The sequence below is a fragment of the Rhinolophus sinicus genome, chromosome 14 (genome assembly GCF_057876585.1).
Source record: "Rhinolophus sinicus isolate RSI-liver-muscle chromosome 14, RSI-T2T, whole genome shotgun sequence".
NCBI lineage: Eukaryota > Metazoa > Chordata > Mammalia > Chiroptera > Rhinolophidae > Rhinolophus > Rhinolophus sinicus.
The window spans coordinates 87,479,189-87,503,610 of NC_142514.1; the positions used below are offsets into that span (position 1 = coordinate 87,479,189).

The window sequence follows — 24,422 nt, forward strand, 5'->3', positions numbered from 1 at the left end:
AGATATAAGAATACAGCAACTTAGAGGGGAAATATTATGTACACTGCTTATTTCTATAGCAAAAGATACATAAATCATATCACTACTTTTTCTTGTATTGCTAATAAAGATCCTTAAAACAATTAATGGCTACTTTTCTTGGACTATAAGAATTACTTAATACTAACCAACATACCCAGTGCTCTTTCAATAATCTTTAAATTTATATTCTACTGCTACGATTGAGCTGTAGATTTATAGAAGAAAAATTGGTTTTCCCATTTTACCGTTAATACACAGTTAAAATCTCCATGAATAACGCTATATGTTGAAAACTCCTAATACCGTGTTTCCCCCAAAATAAGACCTAGCCGGACTATCAGCTCTAATGTGTTTTTTGGAGCAAAAATTAATATAAGACCCGGTCTAATATAAGACCGGGTCTTATATAATATAACATAACATAACATAACAATATAATAACAGGTCTTATATTAATTTTTGCTCCAAAATATGCATTAGAGCTGACGGTCCAGCTAGGTCTTATTTTCAAGAAAACACTGTAGATTGTGAACTCTTTGCTATTCAATTCAATCATTCAAATTCACAGATTCCTGAGCCAAACTAAGGTAAATTTCAGTTCCAAATTTGTATAAAAAGTCTCAGCATGCCAAATCAGTTAATCAGTTAACTCTGGCCTGGCAGACAGGCCAACACCTTGCGGTTTAGAAGTTGGCAGATTCGGCCTACCGCAGCAACCAAGCCCAGCTCTGCCAGTAAGCCCTCAAGAGTTCCAGGAGGGATGACGTTCCCCATCTCCTTTCCACCTGCCTCACTTTACGCCCCTTCCTCTCCCTTCCCTTGGCCCCGCCTCCTGCGCGCGGCGCGCGTTCCACGCCCCTCTCCGTTCAGCCAATAGGTGGAGGCGTTTGTGGGAGTGGTTACGTCCCTCTCCGCCAATGCAGGAGATCTTTGCTGTCTCGGTTCCGCCTCTGCGGGGGAGGTGAGGCCGCAAGATGGCGGCAGTCGCAGAGTTGACGTTGCTGGAGAAGTCCCTGGGGCTGAATAAAGGGAATAAATACAACACTCAGGGCGAGCGCCAGGTAAGGAGCGGAGGCGGCGTGGAGGGAAAAGGGTGGGGGGAGTGGGGCCTGCTGAGCCCAGGTAGGACTGACGGAGTGAGAGTGCGGCCCTTCATCTCCCCACGTGTCTGCGCCGCGCGGCGGGCTAGTGCCCCTGGGTCTCTTCGTGCAGCCCTGGCTCTGGGAAAGAGGAGGGCGAACCTGCTGCCGACGGGCTCGGCCTGAACTTTTCCTTCTGGTAAATTCCCGTCATTCTATTCTGGGAAAGCGAGGATGTTCTCAAAGAGCCCATAGATAGACCAACCTGGAGGCCCCGCGTTTGAATTCAATGACAGCAGTTAATTATAAACAGTACCTTTCATTCGGTATTAGCCAACTACTCCAGAGAGCTGACAGAATGCCAGGTAGTACTCGGTTGGGCCTGGGGAATACAGCGGTCATAGTTAAAAAGACTGGTACGCTTCCTCCCCTCTGGAATCTTGCTTTTTTAGCTGGGTGGACAGACATTGCAGCTATTTTCATTACAATGCTGAAAAGTGCTGTATTGAAGCAGACGGTTTAAAGTACACAGTGGATCTTAGCCCGATCTGGGAGATTCAGGGAAGGCTTTTCTGGGGCCCTGTGATACCAATTCAGTGTGCAACGTGCAGAGGTAAAGTTAAATTGTATGGGATTGACTGGTATAAGGACCCAGATTTCTCAAAGACTTTTGTGTTTTATAAAGATCCTTGTTTGTGGTGGAGGAAATATATGAGAGGAAGAGAATGATTGTAGGAAGACAACTGCGGCTGTACAGTGATGTGTTGCTTAGTGATGTGGATACCTTCTGGAAAATGCATGGTTAGGCAGTTTTGTCTTTGTGAGAACAGAGTGCACTTACATAAACCTCGATGGCATAGCCTACCACACACCTAGGCTACAGGGTACAGACACCCTGTTGCTCCTAGGCTACAAGCCTATACAGTATTGTTAGTGTACTGAATACTGTAGGCAATTGTAACACAATGGTATTTGTCTCTAAATATAGGAAAGGCCCGGTAAAAATGTGGTATAAAAGGCAAAAAATGGTACACCTGTGCAGGGCACTTACCATGAGTGGAGCCTACAGGACTGGAAGTTGCTCTGGGTGAGTCAGTGAGTGAGTGGGGAGTGAGTGTGAAGGCCAGGACATGCCTGCACACTGCGGTACACCTTATAAACACTGCACACTTAGGTTACACTAAATTTATTTAAAAATTTTGTCTTCAATGCTAAATTAACCATAGCGTACTGTAAACTTTTAAAACTTTAAACTTTTAAAAAACGTTTTGACTTTTATAAAAACAAACACATTGTGCAGCTGTACAAAAAATATTTTTCCCTTATTGTTCTATAAGATTTTTTCAATTTTTAAAAGTTTTTATATTTTTTACTTTTTAAACTTTTTTGTTAAAAACTAAGACACACACACGAGCCCAGGCCTACACAGGGTCAAGATTATCAATATCACTGTCTCCACCTCCACACCTTGTCCCACTGGAAGGTCTTCAGGGACAATGACACACACGGAGCTGTCATCTCCTATGATGACATTGACTTCTGGAACACCTCCTGAAGGACCTGCCTGAAGTTGTCCTTGAGGAGCTGTCACTCTTTTCAGAAAAGTGTCCATGGTGGTTTGCTTGGTTTCATTCTTTCATAAAAGATTTACTTGTAAGCAGATAATGCACCATAAATATTCCTCTATTAATGACAGCTATAATTTCACTAGGGAGAAGAATTATTAGGTTGGTGCAAAAGTAATTGTGGTTTTTGCAGTTGTTTTTAACCTTTTAAACCTCAATTACTTTTGCACCAACCTAACAGTTACTTGCTTTAACTTGCAGGAGGTAACCTTGGACTCAAGCCATAAAATGTTAATCTCCCCCATATACTTCAGAGTCCTGTTGACCTAGATGTGAGTATGAAAGTACCCTGAAACCTGTAAATCACTAGACAAGTATACGATACTCTTTCATGGCTAAAAAGAACAGCAGTCTTCCCAAGGATATATTCTTTTTTGGTTGGCATAGGTCATTTAGATTGTATAGCTGTTATTTATAACGGTCAGTCTCCCTGTTGGATGGTGGTTTCCATTTTCTTTTAAATTTCTCAATGTTTCATTTAGTTACACATCAAGAACATTTAAATTAATTAGCAATTTCTTCTGATCTGGCCCTTTGTATTGCCATTATAATAGGGGAAACATAAAAAGTAGGATTATTTTTCAGGTGATTACCTGAAGCCCAGACTTTATTATCAGTAGCCCCATTTATATTTTGGAATATTTTTAAAAATACAAAATATTGACTGAAATGACTGCAAAGTTGATGACTATGCAGTCCGTGGCAACAAGTCACCATCACTGTCTACACCTCGTTAACGAGATAGCTAATACTATTAGGTCACCTACCACTAAAACCAGCCTAGGTTCCATTTAGTGGTCTCAACTATATCATCATGAAATCTGTTAGCTGTAACTTTCTTGTTTTTGTTATTACAGAAGTTGGGTTTATTTAAGCATGTTCTCCTTGCTAGTGTAGGGTATGGGTAAACTTGACTGCATTATTATTAGGATTTTCATTTTCTCTTTTTATAAATTATAAAGAAACATTATGCTGATTTCTACAATGTTATGACCATTTTCATCATCAAGCATCTATTATCAAATGTAAATTATATAACTGGTAGTTTCCTGACTTTCATTTATGTAATTTAGTATGTGATTTAGTAATTTAGAGTAAAATCTTAGAGGTTGGAAAAAACAGTTCAGGGATTTAGTGATTACTTAGAACTTAGAGTCGCGATGGTATTTGTCTTTATAATTTACTCGGAAAAAAAATTACTTTTTTTCTTCTCAAGATTCCAGTTCTTCAAACAAACAATGGTCCAAATCTAATAGGATTGACGACTATAGCAGCTCATCTAGTCAAGCAAGCCAACAAAGAATATTTGCTTGGAAGCACTGCAGAAGAAAAAGCAATAGTTCAACAGTGGTTAGAATACAGAGTAACTCGAGTAGATGGACACACCAATAAAGATGATATCCGCATTCTGTTGAAGGTATGGTGACTTCTCTTTATAGGCTGAAATGCATGAACTATTGATACAGGGCTCTCTCTTCCCTGAGATTCAATAGCTGAAATTACTGGCCTTGTTTCCTTTTGCCTCAGGTTACTTTGTACCTGTTGATACCTTTGCCTGGAGCAGACTCTGCCAACCCTCCCCCTTCAGATCTCAGCTCTGATACTCCTTCCTCAGATTTGTCCTTGATTACTCTCTCAAACAGATGCCGTTCCTAGTTCTGTATGCTTTTCCTTCATAACACAGCACCCTGTGCTTTTCCTTCATAATACTCATCATAGTCAATAATTACAGCTGTGTATGACCCTTTTTTTAAGTGATAGCTTAATATTTATTCTCCCACTCTGCAGTCCTGATTCCCTGAGCAATAAAGTACTTTCTCAGAGATATTAATAAGAGGTAATCAGAATCAGTGTAGATTGTGATTTAAAAAAAACTGTCAGATTGATCTGAGAAAGTCCACATTTCCCTCCCTTTAGACTTATTGCTTTAGGATATGTATTTTCTTTCCAAAGAAATAAAATTGGAATAAAAGAATCTATTGTTATAAAATACAAACTTAACATGGCTTTAGAGTCACCAAGAATGAAAAACATCCCAAATAAAATTATTTTTGTTATTTTTATAAAAATAAAGCAAAAATTTTTGTAAATTTTGTAAAAGCTTAAAATTTAAAGGAACCTTAGAGATCATCTAGACAATCATATATCATGATAGGAACCCTTTCTGTTTCCTAATTTTATTCCCATTATCATATAAATTGGTAATATAAGTTGTGTAAGAAGATCTTATAATAGTGAAAGTTTTTCATTTATCACTCCAGGGAAAATGGTTTAAACTATATTCTTGATAGATTTCATCAAGAGAACTGGTAGAAAATAAATCTCAGGGCTTGTTCCTTTATAGGTCTGTCATGCTGACTATTCATTCTTAATATTCATACTGACCCTCCCTTCTGCCCCCTGCTATGCTCAGCAGCATTTCCAGAGGGAAGCAAGCATGTCTTCTCTCTAAGTGAATGTGAGAGTTCAGGCAAGTAAAAAATAAATGTAACTATCTCATACAGTTTACCGAAAGAAAGGATAGTAATAAAGTACTTAATTCTGAAAGCTAGGAACAAGATTTCATTTAATTGGGTTTATAAGTTCAAAAGTTACATTCATAGATACGGTATTAGGAAGCATAAAAGTAATTGCACCAAAACGTTGTATCTGGAATAGGTAAATATCTGAAATTTCAATAAGGACAGTCTGACTGGAAGTATTACCATTTTTGAAATGTATGAAGAGCTGGGTGATTTGGGCTGTGGTCCTTGCTCTGTCATTCGCTCATCTGTACCTACAACAATGTGTCAGATACAGTTCTAGGAGCTAGTGATACAGTGACCCATTAGACATAGTCGCTGCCTTTATAGAACTCATACCAGTCGGGTAGACAATGTATGGATAATGGACTGCAATGTGATTTTTGGCCATCTGAGCACTGATGAGAAAGGGTTGTTTTCTGTTTCACTTTAATTTTTGCTGTTTTATGATAGCGTTTTTATTTTAAAGGCAATAAATATTAGACAAATTTAGGAAATATAAATAAGCAAATAAAAGAAATTTCAAACACTTGTAGCTCCACCATCAAGAGACCTGTTAATAATACTTATGTTCAGTCATCAAATATTTATTGAACCCCTTTTGTGTTTCCATGCTTTTTCTTTCCAGATATAGGTGTGTGTGTTTAATTTTTAAAATGGGCAGTTATTGAACACTGTTTTATTTTGTTCACTGACAATGTCTTGTGAACATCTTTTCATGGCCATAAATATTCACTTATACTGTCTTTTTTTAATTAAAATTTATTGGGTTTATTGGGGTGACAGTGGTCAACAAAACTACATAGGTTTCAAGTGTACAATTCTGTATTACATCATCTATAAATCCCATTGTGTGTTCATCACCCAGAGTCAGTTCTCCTTCCATCACCATATATTTGACCCCCTTTACCCTCTTCCACCATCCTCCCTCCCCCTTACCCTCTGTTAACCACTAAACTGTTGTCTGTGTCTATGAGTTTTTGTTTCTTTATTTGTTTATCTTGTTCCTTTGTTATATTATCTTTTTGATAACTTGCTAGTATTTCATCATATAGTTGTACCAGAACATAAATAGTCTATCCCCATGTAGTTACTCTTAGATTGTTGCTAAATATTTTAGCATATTCCCTTTTGTTTCCTTAGGCTAAATGCCTACAGGGGAAATTGCTGGGCTAAAATTATGTACACTTTTGAGGCTATGTTGCTCTTATGCCCTCCAGAAAAGTGTATTATTATAGTTTGGTGGTATATAGAATGGCTTCTAACACAAAACCCTTGCTGACGTGGGTGTTACCCTTTTGTTCCTTCACCACCCCAATTTCATTACCAAAACAAATGAACCAAAAAGTGATTTGTTTACTTTGTGTTTTTCTTCGGAAAATTATTAACGCTATGGCATTTTTCCCATAATTCTTAGGACTACTTTCATTGTTTAAAAAATTTGCTGATACGTATTCTTTGCCCATTCAGACTGGGCTACTTACCATTTTATTACTTATTTTTAAAACTCTTGCTGTTAGGATTTTGTGAAAGGGTTTAATTCTTTATTCTACAAAGGGTTTAATTCTTTATTCTACAAAGTTCCATTTCAGTGCTAAAACAATGATTCTAAGTTTAAATGGCTCTCAAGTAAAGTAATATGTACTTTTAAAAAGCAGGCATTGCAAAATGCTAACATTTGTTTAATCTAGATGGAGGAATGTAGTTGTTTGTTATATTGCTTTTCCAAATTATTAGTTACGAAGAAAAACAAAAATCAGGTGGAACTCTAGGGGGAAATATTTGTTAAAGTTTCGCAATCGCATCAGAAAGACTTGTTTAAAAAAAACAGGAAATGACCATCAGAAATTAGTATTACTAATGAGAAAAAATATTACCTAATCATAGTTTTTTGTTTGGTTATAAGACTGTAACCTTAAGAGTTTGTATAACTAAAATATAGATTCTACTTGAAGAATATATACTCTATGCCAAGCAGTGATAAATTATTTCAAAACTTTAAAATGGTTCTTAAAATTAAATGAACATATTTTTTTATTCTTATACTTTATCAAAGTTGTTTCATTTGAAAACATTTGAAGAGAAACGATCTTCATTCAACAAATTATTGCAGAAATTTAAATGATAACTCCTAGTACACCAATATACATATTTTACCCTTCCTACCCAAATTTTATTTTGATTCTTCTGAATTTGTCTCACTTATGCCACATTCTTTTGTGCCCTCATCTATACCAGTACTAGTAGTCCGCATTCGTATTTATATACCATTTTGAAAATTACTGTCTTAAAATGTGGGCAACTTAAAAGAGATTAAATTCAATTCAGTGAACATTTACTGGTTACTGAACTCCTGTGTACCAGGCATTTGGAGAGTAATTTGAGAAAACAAAATGTTCTCTCTCTAGTTTAAGGAATTTTTCCAGAATAAATGCTATTGACTACTGGGCAGTGTTTTATAACTAGTCTTTAGAGGGGCCTGTGAGAATATCTGTTGTACTTCCTATAACCTATTTATAAATCTTTCTCTAAAAGTTATATGAATCTTTTGTCTTACTTAATTTGAATGTAATTCAACACAAATTCCTGTTGTTAAATTAAATGTTGATTTTGAGAGGAATCAAAAGTATTCATATAATATTTTTAATCTGGGCTTTTTTTTTTTCTTTTCTCAGGAAACTAATTGATTTATTCATTCTGGTCTGTCAGACAATACTTCAAATTTAGATTAGGACCTTTTAATATTTTTATGTCATTTTTTAACATGTACTTTAAACATTTTTTTCCTTCAAAAGTACCTACTGGCTGTTTAGGGAGCTCAGTGCTTATTAGTTTTTTTTAATGATTTCAAATGAAGTCTTTTTCATATATACTTAAATTAATATTTAAGTATATTTAAAAATTAATGGTAATTGTCTGGAGAACACATGACAGAGAGCTTTCTGTAGATTTAAATGGTGTTTAAAACGAGTTTTTAGGGTATGGAAAAAGTAGATATCCAATTGCAGAAGAATGAAGTTGGACTCTTAGCTTACATGATATATAAAAATTAACTCTAAAGCACCCAATTCATACTAACAGGATTCTGACTTAATAAAAAAAATAACTCAAAGTCCTAAACGTAAGTACCTAAAACTATAAAACTCTTAGAAGAAAACATAGGGAAAAACAATACATCATTTGCTTTGACAATGATTTCTTGGGTATGATATCAAAATCACAGATAACAAAAGTAAAAATAGAAATTTTGTTCTACATAAAAATTTAAAACTGCTGTTCATCAACAGACTCAAGCAGCAGAGTGAAGAGGCAGCCCATGGAATGGGAGAAAACATTTGCAAATCATATATGTGATAAAAGGTTAATCTCCAGAATATATAAAGAACTCCTAAAACTCAACGACAAAAACACTAAGAAACCAATTTAAAAAATGAACAAAGGGCTTGAGTAGACATTCCTCTAGAGAATATCATATAAAACTAACAAGCATATGAAAACACACTCAACATTACTAATCATTACGGAAATGTAAATCAAAACTACAATGAGGTATCTCACCTCACATCCATCAGGATGGCTATACCAAAAAAACAGAAAATAACAAAAGTTGGCAAGGGTTTTCAGAAATTAGAAACCTTGTGCATTGTTGGTCAGAATGTAAAAGAGTATAGCTGCTATGAAAAACAGTATGATGATTCTTCAAAAGTTTAAAAAGAATTACCAGAAGATCCAATAATTCCATTTTTGATATATATCCAAAAGTATTCAGACTGGGTCTCAAACAGATATTGGTACAGCCATATTCATAGCAATATTATTCACAACAACTGGGAGATGGAAACAACTCAAGTGTCCATTGACGGATGAATGGATAAAATGTGGTCTGTACATATGTACAATGGAATATTATTCAGCCTTAAAAAGGAAGGAAATTCTGACACATGCTACAACATGGATAAACCTTGAGGATATTATGCTAAGTGGAATAAGCTAGTTACAAAAAGACAAATACTCTATGATTCCACTTACATGCAGTATCTAAAGTAGTCAGATTCATGGAAATAGCAGAATGGCAGTTGCCGGGGCCTGGAGTGGGGGAAATGGGGAGTTGTTTAGTAGGTATAGAGTTTTAATTTTGCAAGATGAAAAATCTGAAGATTGGTTGTACAATAGTGTGAATACCTTTAACACTTCCAGAATTATACACTTAAAATAGTTTAAGATGGTAAATTTTATGTTACATATATTCTACTGCAATTAAAATATTTAAGTATACATATATAAAAAATGCAACACACCAGTAAGTTATAATTCTCTTAAGAGATAGAAATTGTTGAGGAGCTTTCTATATTTTAATGGAAAAAGTATACGAGGTCTGACAATTAAGTTTGCGAACTCCTCCTAGAAAAAGTGCTACATACCTCATTGCTGAATATTACTATGGTCACCTTTGAAGCACTCCCCTTGGGAAGCTATGCACCGATGCCAGCACCTAGTCCACCCTTCAAAGCAATTTTGGAACTCTCTTTCTGGAATGACCTTCAGAGCTGTCGCATTACCTTTGATGTCCCGAATGTCATCAAAATGTCTTCCTTTTAATATTTCCTTTCTCTTCAGGTAAAGAAAGAAGTCATTGGGGGCCAGATCAGGTGAGTAGGGAGGGTGTTCCAACACAGTTGTTTACTGGCTAAAAACTCCCTCACAGACAGTGCTGTGTGAGCTGGTGCATTGTCGTGATGCAAGAGCCATGAATTATTGATGAAAAATTCAGGTCGTTTTCGTCTAACTTTTTCACGCAGCCTTTCCAGCACTTCCAAATAATAAACTTGGTTAACTGTTTGTCCAGTTGGTACAAATTCATAATGAATAATCCCTCTGATACCAAAAAAAGGTTAGCAACATCGTTGCAACTAGTTCACAAACTTAATTGTCAGACCTCCTATCTACTGTCAGGATTTACAAAATGTTCCTCCAAAGATAAAAGTTGAAAGTCTGAAATGATCACTTTGAATAGCATTTCTAATGTTTTATTATTTCTTTAAAATAAAATAAGACTAACAATATTTACCTTATTTAAAAATGAGATGATTGGTATGATTTGTGATTTTGAATGAATCTGAATCTATTAATGTCAAAGATTAAATTTGTTAAATGTCAGTATTCTAAATATTTTAAGTCAAATGATACGGTAATTAACTTCATTATTACTGTTTTTTAAATATCTTATTTGTTTTTTCTAGGATCTTAATTCATATCTTGAAGATAAAGTCTACCTTACAGGATATAACTTCACCTTAGCAGATATCTTATTATACTATGGACTTCATCGTTTTATAGTGAGTATTTGAGTAGTTATTAGATTTTTTGTGTAATGTTCAGATGATGATTTTTTTGTCTTAATTTCAATTTAAGTCAATTTTCAATTTAGCAAATAAAAATGAAAGGAATAATTTTTATACAAGGTACCTTACGTATACATTCCTTCCATGTATCCATGAAGCATATTAGCTTCTTGTTCCTTGATTTGCTTGAGTCCTGTTCTTGCTTCTGCTGTTCTTTGCAGCTACCTCTCTTGCCACCCTATGGCTTAATGGTTTTCATCACCTGGACCCCGCGGTCACCATTTCACTCCACCTCTACATGTACCCCATCTTCTGTGTGACCTCTTACCCTTAGAGCTTAATCTCTTACTCCCTAAAGCCATCCTTATCTGAGGTAACTGGATTCCTTCCTTTTTCCTAACTTGTATACTTTCTTCCCCATCCATCCCAGATCCCCTTTTGTGTAACTTTGACTACACCCTCTTATGATAGCATTTTCAGTTTCTTTGTTCTATTGTGCATTCACCACTCTTTCCCTATAAATCCCCAACTGTTGTTCAGTCCAAATAAATGCCTTCAATCTTATATCCAGGCTGAGAGCTCAGTTGGAGAAATTACAAAACTACAGATTAGTACCACTGTGAATTTATACTATCCAATTTCAGACAGTTAGGACATTCCTCAAGCCCCACCCTTCAACCACCACCTTTATCTTCAGTCCTTATTAAAGAGTTTTCCTCCCTTATTCAGCTTAAAAATGGAGGCCATGGTTTAAATACCCTCATCTTCCACCTCTTCCTACATGCGCGTCCTTATCCATCTTGTCTCCTGCTTCTGGCTTCAGAAAGCATCACCGTGTTTTTCTCCTAGGCTAATCTGTTCATCTGGACTCTTACCTCAACTCCTCCTCCACTTCCTGCCCCCTTTCTGGATCTTGTCCCAAATGTCATATCCTTTCTCATATCTTAAAATTTTTCCCTCTGTCCGGTCATCCTCTTTACTTTAAATAGTTTCCCATCTTAAATTTATTTACAATTGTATGACACTCACTATGTTCCCTAGGCACTGTTCTATACACTTTATAAATGTTACCTAATTTAATGTTTATAACAGCCTTGTGAGATGGGTACAATTATCCCCATTTTACAGATGAAGTAACCGAAGCGTAGAGATCAGATGTCCTCTGTGAGACCACCCAAATGAGTGGCAAAAGCAGGTCTGAAAACTCTAACCCAAATTGGGTTAGAGTTTGTACTTGCTTAGGTATCTACCTAAAACTTCCTGCCAATGAAACCAGAGGCCAGACAAGTCCAGGGCTCATGCTGCCTTGCGCTGCTCAGCCAATAGACCAACACAGTAGTTGGGTCATAGAATAAGGGTTTGTTACTAGAGCACCGGTGGTCAGAGGAGGCAGGAGGGATACACCTCCAAAAACTGCTTGAACATTCTCAGACTGGCTTGGGGTTTTTAAGGGAAAATCTGGGCATTCCTGATGGTTCCAGGGATCTGCATGGAGCATTCCCTCTGACAACGTATTGTGGTGGTCAGCAACCCAGGAACAATGGAAGTAGCCTGGAAAGAATGCTAGACCTTTGAGATTGTGGTCAGTAAGCCTAAGGGTATTAATCTTAAATTTCAAGGTAATTTTCTAAAACTGGGAACTGGGAGGGACAGTGGACATTCCCACCTCAAGCCGCAGGGGGATGATCGATTGTTAAGCTATAGGTAGGTCTAGGAAAGGCACGTGCCTCTACTATGGGGGTGCCAACTGGGCCCTGTTTCACCAACACCTGTGTTCTCCCTGTGGAAAAAAAGAACTCATACATTTTTCTGTATTCTTCACCTCATGCATCCAGTCAGTCACGTCTTGCCGTTTCCACCTCATGGATCCTCACACATGTGTCTCTTCCTGTGGTCCTGGATGACACTGCCTACTTCCAGAATTCATTATCTTTTGTCTGCTATTACAGTGGCCTCCTCCCATCAGTCTCATCTCTTTCAGTCCATCTTTATTGCCACTGAGCAGTTTTTCTCCTGAATGTATCTGTTTATTTCTCAAAATAATTAAGTAGCTCCTCAGTCCCTGGGGTGGAAGACCCTTCTTCATGTGCCCCTGCCTCATCTCCATCATTCTCCCGCACGCCTCTCTCTCATCCATGACGTACGCCCTGGAGTCTCCTCAGCCTTCGCTCTTTCTGCTCAGTGTCCTTACACTGTTCTCCTCTTTGCTCCTTGGCCCAGCCCTTATCTTCCCCTCCAAATTAATTTGTATTTCTTCAAGTATCACTCAGTTCCGGCACCAATTTCCGGGTGAAGCCTTCTCAGGCTCCTAAAGCATATTCATATGCTCTTTACTCCATTGTTTCTTGTACCTCAATACACCACCTCAGTTGTGGCTTGTTTTGTTTTGCACTGTAACTCTTCTTGAAAATTTTCTCTTTTAAATTATAAACTGCTTGAGTCAGAGATTGTAACACCACTGTCTGACATGATTCCTGACACATGAATATACTCTGCCCTCCTGTCCATGCACACTGAACAATACAATTCACATATTTCTTATGTTTTCCAGAGTTTTATGTGTACTTTCTCATTGTACTTCATAACTCTGGAGGAGGTTAAGACTAGTGGTATCGTCCTATTACAGAGAAGGAAACTAATGCTTAAGAACATCAAGTACTTTAAGCAAAGACACAGAGCTCAGGTTTTGGAAGGACCAAGACAAACTCAGTCTTCTGACTCGTGTCATAATGTGGGGAACCCTTTGTAATCAAAAATGCCGTTGTAATGTATGATAGTTGTTCTTCGTTCCCCACTCAATCTCTAATTCCTTAATTTGGATTTCTATCCCTTATTAAGCATTATTTCTCTAAGATCCCTAAGTGATTGTGCTAAATTCTATAACATTATTGTTATGGCCTAGGATGACCCATAATTCAGCATGGTACTATTATTACAAGTTTACTTCGAGTTTACTATATGTGCCCATTATACTGTACTTGGGGGACATAAAAGATGTATAAAACTCTATTTTCAAGTTACTTTTGATTTCATTGAAGAGATAAGACTGTTTTACATGAAAACAATTAGTGAATAAGAAAAAAATGACATCTAGTGCTAATTTCTGGTCAAATATGGGATCAATTAAAGAGGCAAATGGAGAAAAGTAGAATGTAGAATCGTGAAATTGTCAGAAAAATATCTGTTCAATTTGAATGGTGTCATGCAGTGTGTCATGCAGGGTCTCAGCTCCTGCTCCCCACATAAGAACGCAGGATATGGTGAGGCCAAAAAGGAACACCCATGGGGCCATAGATAGGGGAGTCATATCACTATATTCTCACTTGTGGCTGGGCGAGACACACGAAGTAGGATCCACACATTCCGCAATCCGCCGTCCACTTCCCTGCCTGCCAACCAGCCAAGCAACCAGTGCAGTCACAGCAGGTATATCAGTAGCCAATTGGCCAACCGGCTACAGCCAATGGCCAACCACCACCCGAGCCAGCACCCCCCACGCAAGGCTAAGAGCCTGGAAACTGCTCTTTGGGACTCTGTCCCCACAAATGGCTTTGGCTAGCGAAGGGAATTTTTATTGTTTTAGAAAGCTATGATAAGTTAGACTATAAATAATGCTTGTAAGTAGGATGACCATATGACATCATCCAAAACAACAGTTTTGTCAGTGAAAGAAAGGATATTAATAATTACACTGATACATCAGGAATAAAGTGGGACGAATGTTCCCCATACTTAAAAGGAATAAAACTCAATTTTTAGCAAAATAAGATTTAAGAAAGGATCATATCAATCCCTTTCTCTTTATACGTCAATATAATTAAATCTAAAGTAATCTTATTTAAATGTGAAGACGGTTTAAGTAGAGCTGAAATACTTTGATCATACCAGTCTCTTTTTTATTCTATTCTATATTCAAAATATTTTCATAGCTTTTTGAGCTTAGAATGGTAGCGTAGCACAACTTACCTCATTTAGAAATGCAGAAAGCCTCCAAGGTAAAGAAGGTTTGCTACTAGGGCATCTAACTTTCTCCTGGTGGCGCACCCACCCAGGAGTCTTTCAGCTGGGGGAGTACGTAGCTTGATTTGAATGAGAATGTGTTGCTAAGAGCATTGCTACCTATAGAGGGGAACAAAAATGATACCTAAAAACCACAACACACTTGGTGACATTTAAAAAATATATTTAAATGCAGCATTACTTAATGTTAGAGACGTGTCCTCTGGAGTCCTGTGTGATGCCTGTCAGCAGACTCATGAAGGCCTGTCAGGACCTTCGTGAGGCCTGGCTTCGTCTAGTGTCAGACTGCCATTAAGAAGGAAAGCATTTCTCCCGCCTAATTTTTTTTTTTTAAGATGATAATGAAGTGCAACTCTTGCAAACCACGTGTGCATTTACATTTTTCTCTCTTCTGGCTTATGCGTGTCATGCAGTAAGGACAGGCAATATTCTGAGAAGGAGGGAGCTTGTGTGGAATTTCTTTGCCAGCTGATTTAAGAAGGTCATAATTCCATGATGCAAAATATTTATAGCACCAGCTACAAAGATGTTTAATTATGAGTGTAGGTGCCTTCCAGGGTATTTGGTTTTCAGGCAGGTTAAGAATATTTCATTCAACGCTGCATGTTAAAACTAGGGTTACGTGACAATATTTAATGATCTGTACCTATTTATAGTTCCTATTTTGGAATATATATCTTTCTTTATATGTAGTGACTAGGATATTATGATTAGGGTTTAAGCTTATCTTTTTCAAAATATAATTGAGTGGAAAATACGTAAGTCACTGTTAACCATCCTTTGGGGTTCATAAAATGAGTTCATAACCAAGGCATGTCTCCCACCCTGGTCCAAGAGCAGGCAGAGTACATTGGAGAAATAAACACCTTCTCAAGGAACAGGCCTCGGACTAAAACCTTACTGTGATAGAATTGCACTGTGGTGTTAAATGACATCCCTGTTGTTAGGTGTAAATATATCCAGATGAGAAAAAAATGATTACTGGGTATGAAATTCAGGCAGAGGAGATATGAAGTTCAGACTTGCTACCTACTCATATTCATCAGACGGTTTCTCGTGCTTTGTTTGCTTTGGCGGCATATTTATTTTTGCTCTCATTCCTTCAGTGATTTGCTCATGTTATTAAATACTTAGTATGTAATCAGTGCAGTGTACAAAACAGCAGTCAGGGAACCTTCAAGTCATCAAATAATCCCACTATTTTGCTTCAGTGTGAGCCCAGTTTTAGTTGTGGCTGAGTTACTCTAGTTATAAGACCTGGTCTATCTTAATTCCCTTTGAGGAATATTACGTTGTTCTTCCTTTGTTTAACTGCCAGTTAGTGTGGCTGTTTATTATCACACTGGTGACTCATTGCTTTCTTAGAGTGATTTCACTAGTCGATAGCAGTCCCTATGAACAGACTGTTACTCAAGATTATTAAAATCCTTTGTGACGTTATGTGCTGCTTGAGTATAAGATTGTTATCAACTGAAATCCCTTTGTTTTGAAGTTCAGAGCACCAATGGAGGCATGCTGTTCTTTTAGAAAGAAAGGAAAAGAAATAGCTTCAGAGCAACCCAGGTCGCCGGCCATAAAGCATCCCAAGGGCAGCATGGTGCCAGTTGGAAAGGTGGCAGACCAGCATTGTACCCTGATCTGGAATGGGTCCCTTCAAGTGTTTCTCATATGTCTTCATGGAAAATTAGTGACTAAGAATATTATCTGTTTGGCTTTAAAGTTCAAACTAGTTATAGAGTGCCAGTAGAAATAGAAAGGAATGATGAAGTGGAAGGAGCCAAGCATGACTGTAGACACACTGGCTTATAGACCAATATGAAGCAGGAAGTGGCAGCCAGAACAATTGCATTGTGTTTCCTGTTGTAAAAAGGGGCGGGGTGTGGGGGGGAAGAGCAAACTAATGGACCAGAAAGGGATGATGGAAAACCAATGTTATAAGTGAAATAGTCGATGGGGATCCCATCCAAAAAGTTCTAAAATAAATTTGGTGGGGAGAAAATCTGTTGTTTGTTTGTTTATAGTTAAGTTCAGAAATACAATGTCTACCAAAAAAGTAGTAGGGGTAATAAATCAAGGTCAGCCATAGTTTTCTCAGACTCAAGGGGCAAGCTCCAAAGTTTAAACTAAAAGGAGGTTAAGTGGTAACTTGATAGTTTTGGAAAAGCTCTGTGTATTTCTAGCAACAGTTTCTGAGGGGAAACTAACAAATTTATATTCTCAACAGATCTAGTTAAAAATTATTAGAATAAATTGGGAACTATCAGACAAATCTTTAGAAGGTCTTGGAACAAAAATTATTTTGTACTGTGGGTCTGTTATAATCTTTACATTAGAGACTCTAGATGTGAAATGTTTAAGTTGGAGAATATTAATTTTTCTGTGTGTGGTATTTTGTTATTATTTTAAATAATAGGCCTGGTAGCAGCGTATGCTATTCCTCTGTAATAGCAAACTGTTCTAAAATGTAATTAGTAAACATTCATTGCCATTTTTACCCTATTTCAAAATCTGAGTGAGCAACTTGAACATAGATCAAATAAGCATTAGCACTTTATTGTTTGGAAATGCTTTCTTCTCAGTGCATTTTAATTCATTCTGAAAAACATCTCACAAAATGGCTGAGTGGAGACTTTTTGAAAGGAGTTCTGGAAGAGACTAAATTGCAGTAAAGTGGTCAGATTTGAATGATCATGTATTTCAGCCGCTGACATGAAATTAAGTTGGAGTAAAAGTTGTTTTTCTGTTTGCTTTACTATCAGTAAAGATGTTTGCCTTAGTTGATTTTAAATTTTATGTATTTATTTAAGAGAACTCACCCCCGTTTCCTGTTAGATTTGCAGCTATGTTTACTACTGGTTGAACTTTTTTAAAAAATCTTATATTTTTTTTTGAAATCAGTGATGAAGTTCACATATGGTAAAGATTTAGAAAAAGAACCAAAAAAGAGCTCTTTTACAAAATGTGTTTTACCTTTTGAAATACAGACTGATACTTAGTTTATTCCACAGCGGTTGCTGTGTGTCAGCATACCAGACAGTTAGAAATAATGTAATTCTTTACCTGGGAAACCATGAAATAGACATTCTTGAGGACTTTTTTATAACAAATGTGTTAATTTTTTATCTCCATGCCAGGGACTAACTGTATTGTAGATAAAAACGGTTATAGTAACATATGTCTGATAAGTAGACACAACTTTACACCCCATTAAACAAAATAGGTATATTTTTATAATATGCTGTAGCAGCTCGTACTCCTATGTGGGACTTAAACCTGAAACTTAAATTTCTATGTTAACAGAAGCAGTGAGACTCACTGCCAATAAATTAAGTAAACTGGGCCAACAGAGGTAGACATTTGAGACCACCAAAGATGATTTTAAAAGATCAGATATTAATAAAATAGTATCCTGATGTAATAAAGGCAAAAGAGGCAGGATAACTTGTATCAGTTTTTTCTTTTTAAATTGCCTCCTAGTAAATGGAAAATGGAAATGTGAGTTCACGTAGACATTTATTGAGAAAATACTACCGTGTTTCCCCAAACATAAGACCTAGCCAGACCATCAGCTCTAATGCATCTTTTGGAGCAAAAATTAATATTAGACCCAGTCTTATTTTACTATGATATAAGACCGGGTTTTATATAATATACTATAAAACAAGGTATAATATAGTATAATATAATATAATATGGGGTCTTTTATTAATTTTTGCTCAAAAAGACACATTAGGGCAGATTGTCCTGGCTAGGTCTTATTTTCGGGGAAACATGGTATGTGTCTACCTTTTCATTTTATTAATATTATTTTGTATTCTGTAATAATCACTGCATGTAGAGTGATTTGTCCTTCGGCTTTGTTGACCCAGTAACTTAGCAGAGTATTTATTTGCCTGTAGGCCCCAGGATAGATGTGCTAAATTCTGAGCAGACACAAGACATCCCACTAAAAGTGCCTTCCAACCAGCAAATTGCTAATGGGTTTCTGCTAATGGGTTTGAACGCAGGAAGGTGACTGAGGTGTTTTTCTTTGTGTAAACATTCCTGTCAGTTTTATGGAGAGTTGCAATATCTGTTAAATAAATGTTGAATTAACACCAGGAGAAGGAACTACACTACTCTTACATGGGTCACAGCTGTGAGTTACTGCCCTACTGCTTTCTCTTTACTTGACAACTCTCCCATGATTCCAGTCCAAGATTCATCTTAGAGAAAAGTCTGTAAGTCTCCTATTTTGGATTTTGAGCCCAGTGAAATGATTGGCACAACTGTTTTTATTGCATCTTTCTCTAACCAAATCTCTGGGTATTCTTGTAACTTGTTAGTAAATTCTGTGAACTGCTACCTCCACTGAAGACAGAGTTCAGCTTTGTTGCAAACAGAATTTAGAAGGTCTGTTTGTTCATCTGAGGCATCTGCCACTGGAAATAGCCTTCCTTCTCACATTAAGAACAATCACTTAAAATTAAATGGGTCATTGTCTTCTTGAGTAAAGTCCTTCCCCAGAGTTTCATAGAAAGGAAGCAGTAGTCCATATATATATATATATATATATACACACACACACACATACATACACACACCAGCTGTCTATCTATCTATGGATGTACACATATATGTTTATATAGTATTCCCTAGTTCAGTATGTTAGATGTCAATAAACCTTTCCTTTTTTAGGTTTGCTAAAAAAATATTGGAGAAAGAACCATGTCTTAGTCTTTTGGAAGCTATTCTCTTCCTTTCTCCTATTTTCCTTTCTAATAGGGTAAAAACAAACTCTTTGGGCCTCCAGATCCGGGGGTTAATGTAAAATTGGCTTTTTTTTAAAAAACTTGAGATATTCCTAGATAGGACATCTGGTTTTGAATTGAACATAAAAGCATTAAACAAATGGATAGCTCTTCCAAGTGGCTGAGATTTTTCACTCGTATCTGAATATGTTGGCTTTGGGAAGTATTTTTTTCCCCATTTCTATCTCCTACTCAGATGATATTAATAGTTGTGCTTATGTAATGTCTGTGTTGTGTGTGTTTTTAATCTCTACTTAGGTTGACCTGACAGTTCAAGAAAAGGAGAAATACCTTAATGTCTCTCGCTGGTTTTGTCACATTCAGCATTACCCAGGCGTCAGGCAGCAGCTGGCTAGTGTTGTCTTCATCAAGAACAGACTCTATACTAATTCCCACTAGAAGTACCCATGCCGCACAGAAGAGCGATTTAAAATATTTTAACTGGAAAGTATACTCTGGACCAGAGGACTAACGTAAATTGATAAGCAGCCATTCTCTATTTGCTGAAGTTGATAGAAGTTTTTAAGTATAAGCTTGTGTCTGAATGTTTTGTTCTTTAGTTGAAATTTTGCAATTTTTAATGTAAAAATTCAACTGCTGTCAAAACTTGAGATAAAATCATCCAGTTATAAATTACCTTGTTTTATAGATGAAAGTTATTTTAATAAAAGTTGCAAATCAATGGCCTAACTTAAAATAAAATAAAAAAGTCCTTTTAATGGTTAACCCATTTGGCTATGTATTAACCGTTCTTTCATATTTTAAAATTCATTTCCCCATTACAGATATTTATAGTAGTTTATTAAGATCATAATGTGCCAAGGATACCGAAAGGGAAGACAGATGGATTTGTTTTCAAATATTTATGTAAACCAGTAAATGTGGTTGAAACAATCTTTTTTGTTTGTTTCTTTCTTTCCTGTAGTCAGTATTCATTGAGGTGAAGCTAACTATTGAACTGCCCTAAAGTGAACTAGAATAAGATACATTCTCTTGAGTTAATGGTTTTTTTTGTTGTTGTTGGGTTAATTGGAATATGCAGTAGCTGAAAAAAAGATGGGAAATTCCTGCTAGCCCACTAATTTTAGACTTGATAAGGACTAGACTTTTCTAAGTTAAAAGCCAACTCTCATAGAAAGACTGCTGTTGAAGCACTATGTAAAGAACAAAGGCACTTGATTAACAATTCTCTACAATTTATAACTCTTACTGTCTGAGTAAATAAGCAATCAACTACTGAGAGCTAAAGAGCTTATATTTCCAAATAATAAGAAAAATAGAGTTTTCAACTACTTTACTGTTATAACTCTATTTAATTTTTTGGTGCTGATGCTTAATCTAAGTACTAGTATACGATTCAGAGGTCAAGTGGAAAGAGCAGAGACTTGGGAAATAGATAGCCCTTTGGTTGAGTCCTGCTTTTATCACTTACTAGCTGTATGACCTTAAGCAAATCAGTTAACTGTATTTTCTTAACCTATAAAAATAAAATGTAAAACTAAAGATAGTTCTAAGTTATGAGGATTAAAGGAGAGAATGTACGTGAAAAAGCCTAACATAGCCGACAGCTTTCAGTAGTTTTCTCTGTAAGAGCCCCTCAGTTTTGTCCTTCATGTTACTGAGTCAAGAGATTTACTACGCCAGATGTGTAAGTATATTGTATGTCAAGACAGTTTTTACGGGATTGGATTTCATAATTCAATGCCATTGGGAGCATTTTTAATTTTATAAAATGGCCTTTAAATTAGAAACTGTAAACTTGTATTTGCATGTTCAGAGACTAAAGGATTCAAGTTACTCTTGGTTAGTATGTGTGCTCTAGAGTCAGGCCCAGTTTATGACTTTTCGTGCCCTTGTGGGTCTGTTATAAGCACCCCACATTGTATTTCACAGCTACAAATTAGCCCTTGCCTCATACTAGTCTCTTCTCCCCCTGGACTGCAAGAGGAGGCAAGTAGGACATACAGGGTACCTAAGAGATGGGCTCCCCGGCCTTCCCATCCCAATCATTTCATTCTTTTCTTTCAGTTTAGGTCAGCTGTGAGGGAAGGGTGGGAGGACACCTCTTCTTTGCCAAGTGTCCCTCTTCCCACTTGTACCTTCTGAGTCTTTACCTCTGAATCCTTCCATCTGCTAGTCAGTTCTTTTATCAAGTGCACAACATTGCTTCAACAGATACTACCTGGTGCTACTATGTGCTCCTACTTCCCACCACCACCTTAGATCTTACAGTATGAGGGGACGGCAGAAATACAGAGACTCGCTCCTTCAGGCAACGGTTAGATCCTGTTCTCAGTATCTAATCAAAACAGTTCACTTCCACGTAGAAATGCTGCTGTGCATCATGGTGCATCATGGATCATTTCTATCAGGTACTTCTCCGCCTGAAATGCCCTTTTCACTTGATAACCTCTTCAGTATTCAACTTCGTCATGTTCTCCTGAAAGTCAAGTCTGTCCTGGCCAACCCATCTCCCCCTACCCCGTTTCTGGCACTGATGGCATTGTACTATTTTTGAATATATGTCTCTTCTACCAAACTGTTAATTCTGTGAGAGCAGAAATTATCTTTTCCCTTTCATATCCAGCCCTCAAAACAATGACTGGCACACAGCAGCAGATATTAAGTATGTGTTTCTTGAAAGAATGTCGTATTCTTTTACGTCCATTATAAGCTGGCCAAGAAAAGTATAAGTGTGAATTGCAGTTAGGTACTGCTGTATAGAGCAGGAAACCCAAATAACATTAAAGTAGGTTGTTTTTCTGTCATGTAAAAGAAGATAGTCCATGGTTGGTACTGTGCATCCAGCTCCCATCTTGCTGCTTTTCCATATGGAACAAGGAGTTTTCTTTCTCAAGTTCAGTTTATGGTCCACGATGGCTATCAGAGCTCCAGACATCAAGTCCATGATCAAGACCAGAGAAAGAGAGGAAGGGCAAACAGACTGAGTCAGTCCACTTGCAGGACCTTTCTTGAATTCCTATTCAGTAATATGTGTTTACATCCCTTAGGCATCCCAGCTGGGATGAAGGCCAGAAACAGTCCTTTACCCTGCACACTGCCATCCCGGATAAAACCTGTGCTCTGTCAATGAGGAAGAAGGCAGAAAGGGATACTACGCAGGGAGGCAGCTAGCTGGCTCAGTCACCGCAAGTAGTATTTAAATGGGGAAAAGACCTTCTGGCCGCTAAAAAAGTCAGCTTATAAACTAATTTTATTAGTAAACTGTTGACATTCCCTGGCTCATCAATTTGCAGAGAATTAGAATAAAAGAAACACTTTTCACTGACCACAATTTTCATGATTCATGAAGCTTTTCAGGATCCTGCAATATTCAGAGTTAGCAGGAGGATCTGTAAGTGCACTTTCAATAACAACAATCGTAGCTAACAGTTATGAGCCTGTATATGTGTCCTGTTCTCAGTATCTCAGCATTCTAAGTGCTTTACATGCATTCATTGCTTTAATTGTTATCCTGTTAGCAGGTAATGAAAGTGAAGCACAGAGAGGTCAGGGGACTTGCCCCAGCTCACACAACCAGTATCAAGAAACTGGGACTCAGTGTCTGGCTCAGACTTCACCTGTAAGCCTCTTTACTGGCATGTCAGTCAAGTTCTGCTTAATCAGTTTGTGAAAGTCGTTTTCACCTGCCTTAGAAAACGTCTGCTCTAGACATTGAATGAAACAAATGTGTATAGAACTTCAAGAATAAAAGAGATGGTTACCAACTCTGTATATATTAAAACCCACTGACCTGCACAAGTTAAATGGGTAAATTTCGTGTTATGTGAAATACCACACAAAAGCAGTCTTTCAAAAAAAGAGTGGAGTAAAATGCATCAGCCTCACCATGTATTAATTATGAGACCTTGGGTCTGTCGCTGCACGTGAAATTTCTCTTATGAATTAGAGTTAAAGACTACTGGTCTCATTGTTTTTTAATTTGCGATAAGAATGTATAAACATTACCTAGCTCAGTGCCTAGCACACAGAAAGTGATCAGTAAAGGGTCAGTTTTTAAAGTCAAATTCTTAAAAACTAATTCTTAAGTTTTTTTTCCCACCTGCCATCCCTGAGGCATCTGCTCAGTGTGAGCCCATCTGAGATAAGATACTTGGCAGAGCATCTGGTGATTTTTGGTAAAACATGAAGCCATCAAATTACCAGTTTAAAAATCTCTGGTCCTCATATCTTTCAAGCTGTTGAAAAAACGGAACATACTATTTTTATTTTTTTCTAAAAGATCAATGAGACTCCTTAAAAAAAAAAAACGGGCCTATCTTGGTCCATGCTAGTCCTTCTAAAAAGTGAATTTCCTTTTCCAACTATTTTCTGTAATTTCCAGAAGCACTGATCATTCATTCATCCTTCAAATATTTATTTAGCACCTACTATGTATCAGACACTGCTAGGCCCTGAGAATAACACAGTTACGTCCTTAGAATTTACGACAACCCAATGGTGTGAACAAATTTCTGAAATGGCATGGAAAGCATTCTTTGGCTGACTGCCAGCCACTCGACATTCTTTGAAAGTAAATAAAAGTTATCAGATGCCATTTACTGAGTGCCGCCTATGTTTGGGCTGTATACCAGACACTTGACAACAACACCTTATCTCTTGGTAATTTAGGAGCTAGGGAGGAAGCAGACTAACCCACACGCTAACCAATGTCTCAATTAGACCGTGGCTGGAGTGAATGGGAACTGCACAATTTCGGAGTTAGAGGACCTAATCTTCATCATGTTATGCACTGGGATTGATTAGACTGCCCTGACTAGGTACTTGGCCCTATCTCCCTGTTACACATGCAACTTTCAAGAACATAAAAAATTTCAAATAAGGATCCATGAATTTTTCATTATTTAAATACTGGTTTTAAAACAAAAATAATACTAGAGCAGGCCGTATCAAAAGGCCATTGGTCTTCAGGCACAGTTACACCCAAAGCTTGCAAGATGTCATGAAGTATTCTGTGGAATTTTGTGGTGGTAAAGCTCTATTAGCTGCTGTCACAGTACGG

The 24,422-nt window shown here is 37.1% G+C and overlaps 1 protein-coding gene across 4 annotated transcripts; it reads left to right on the forward strand.

Moving 5' to 3' along the window:
• On the forward strand, positions 1 to 24,065 carry EEF1E1 (eukaryotic translation elongation factor 1 epsilon 1). 4 transcript variants are annotated; one of them, XM_088791389.1, is made up of 4 exons: positions 804 to 1,082; positions 3,942 to 4,142; positions 10,488 to 10,583; positions 16,102 to 16,472. In XM_088791389.1, the coding sequence occupies exons 1-4, from the start codon at positions 996 to 998 to the stop codon at positions 16,354 to 16,356; spliced, it is 639 nt and encodes a 212-aa protein (XP_088647515.1). In that variant the 5' UTR covers positions 804 to 995; the 3' UTR covers positions 16,357 to 16,472. The 4 variants fall into 4 exon arrangements, with proteins under 4 accessions (XP_088647516.1, XP_088647515.1, XP_019600981.2 ...); XM_019745422.3 differs by lacking the exon at positions 16,102 to 16,472 and adding an exon at positions 21,575 to 24,065 and having other exon boundaries at positions 874 to 1,082; XM_019745421.3 differs by lacking the exon at positions 16,102 to 16,472 and adding an exon at positions 19,658 to 20,293 and having other exon boundaries at positions 896 to 1,082.
• Positions 24,066 to 24,422: the final 357 nt, after the last annotated feature.

Bases quoted from the DNA above. Each gene is read 5' to 3' on its own strand.
- EEF1E1 (XM_088791389.1), top strand. From the start codon at position 996: ATGGCGGCAGTCGCAGAGTTGACGTTGCTGGAGAAGTCCCTGGGGCTG. The intron at 1,083-3,941 runs GTAAGGAGCGGA...TTTCTTCTCAAG, and splicing joins ACACTCAGGGCGAGCGCCAG to ATTCCAGTTCTTCAAACAAA. The intron at 10,584-16,101 runs GTGAGTATTTGA...TTTGTTTTGAAG, and splicing joins ATGGACTTCATCGTTTTATA to TTCAGAGCACCAATGGAGGC.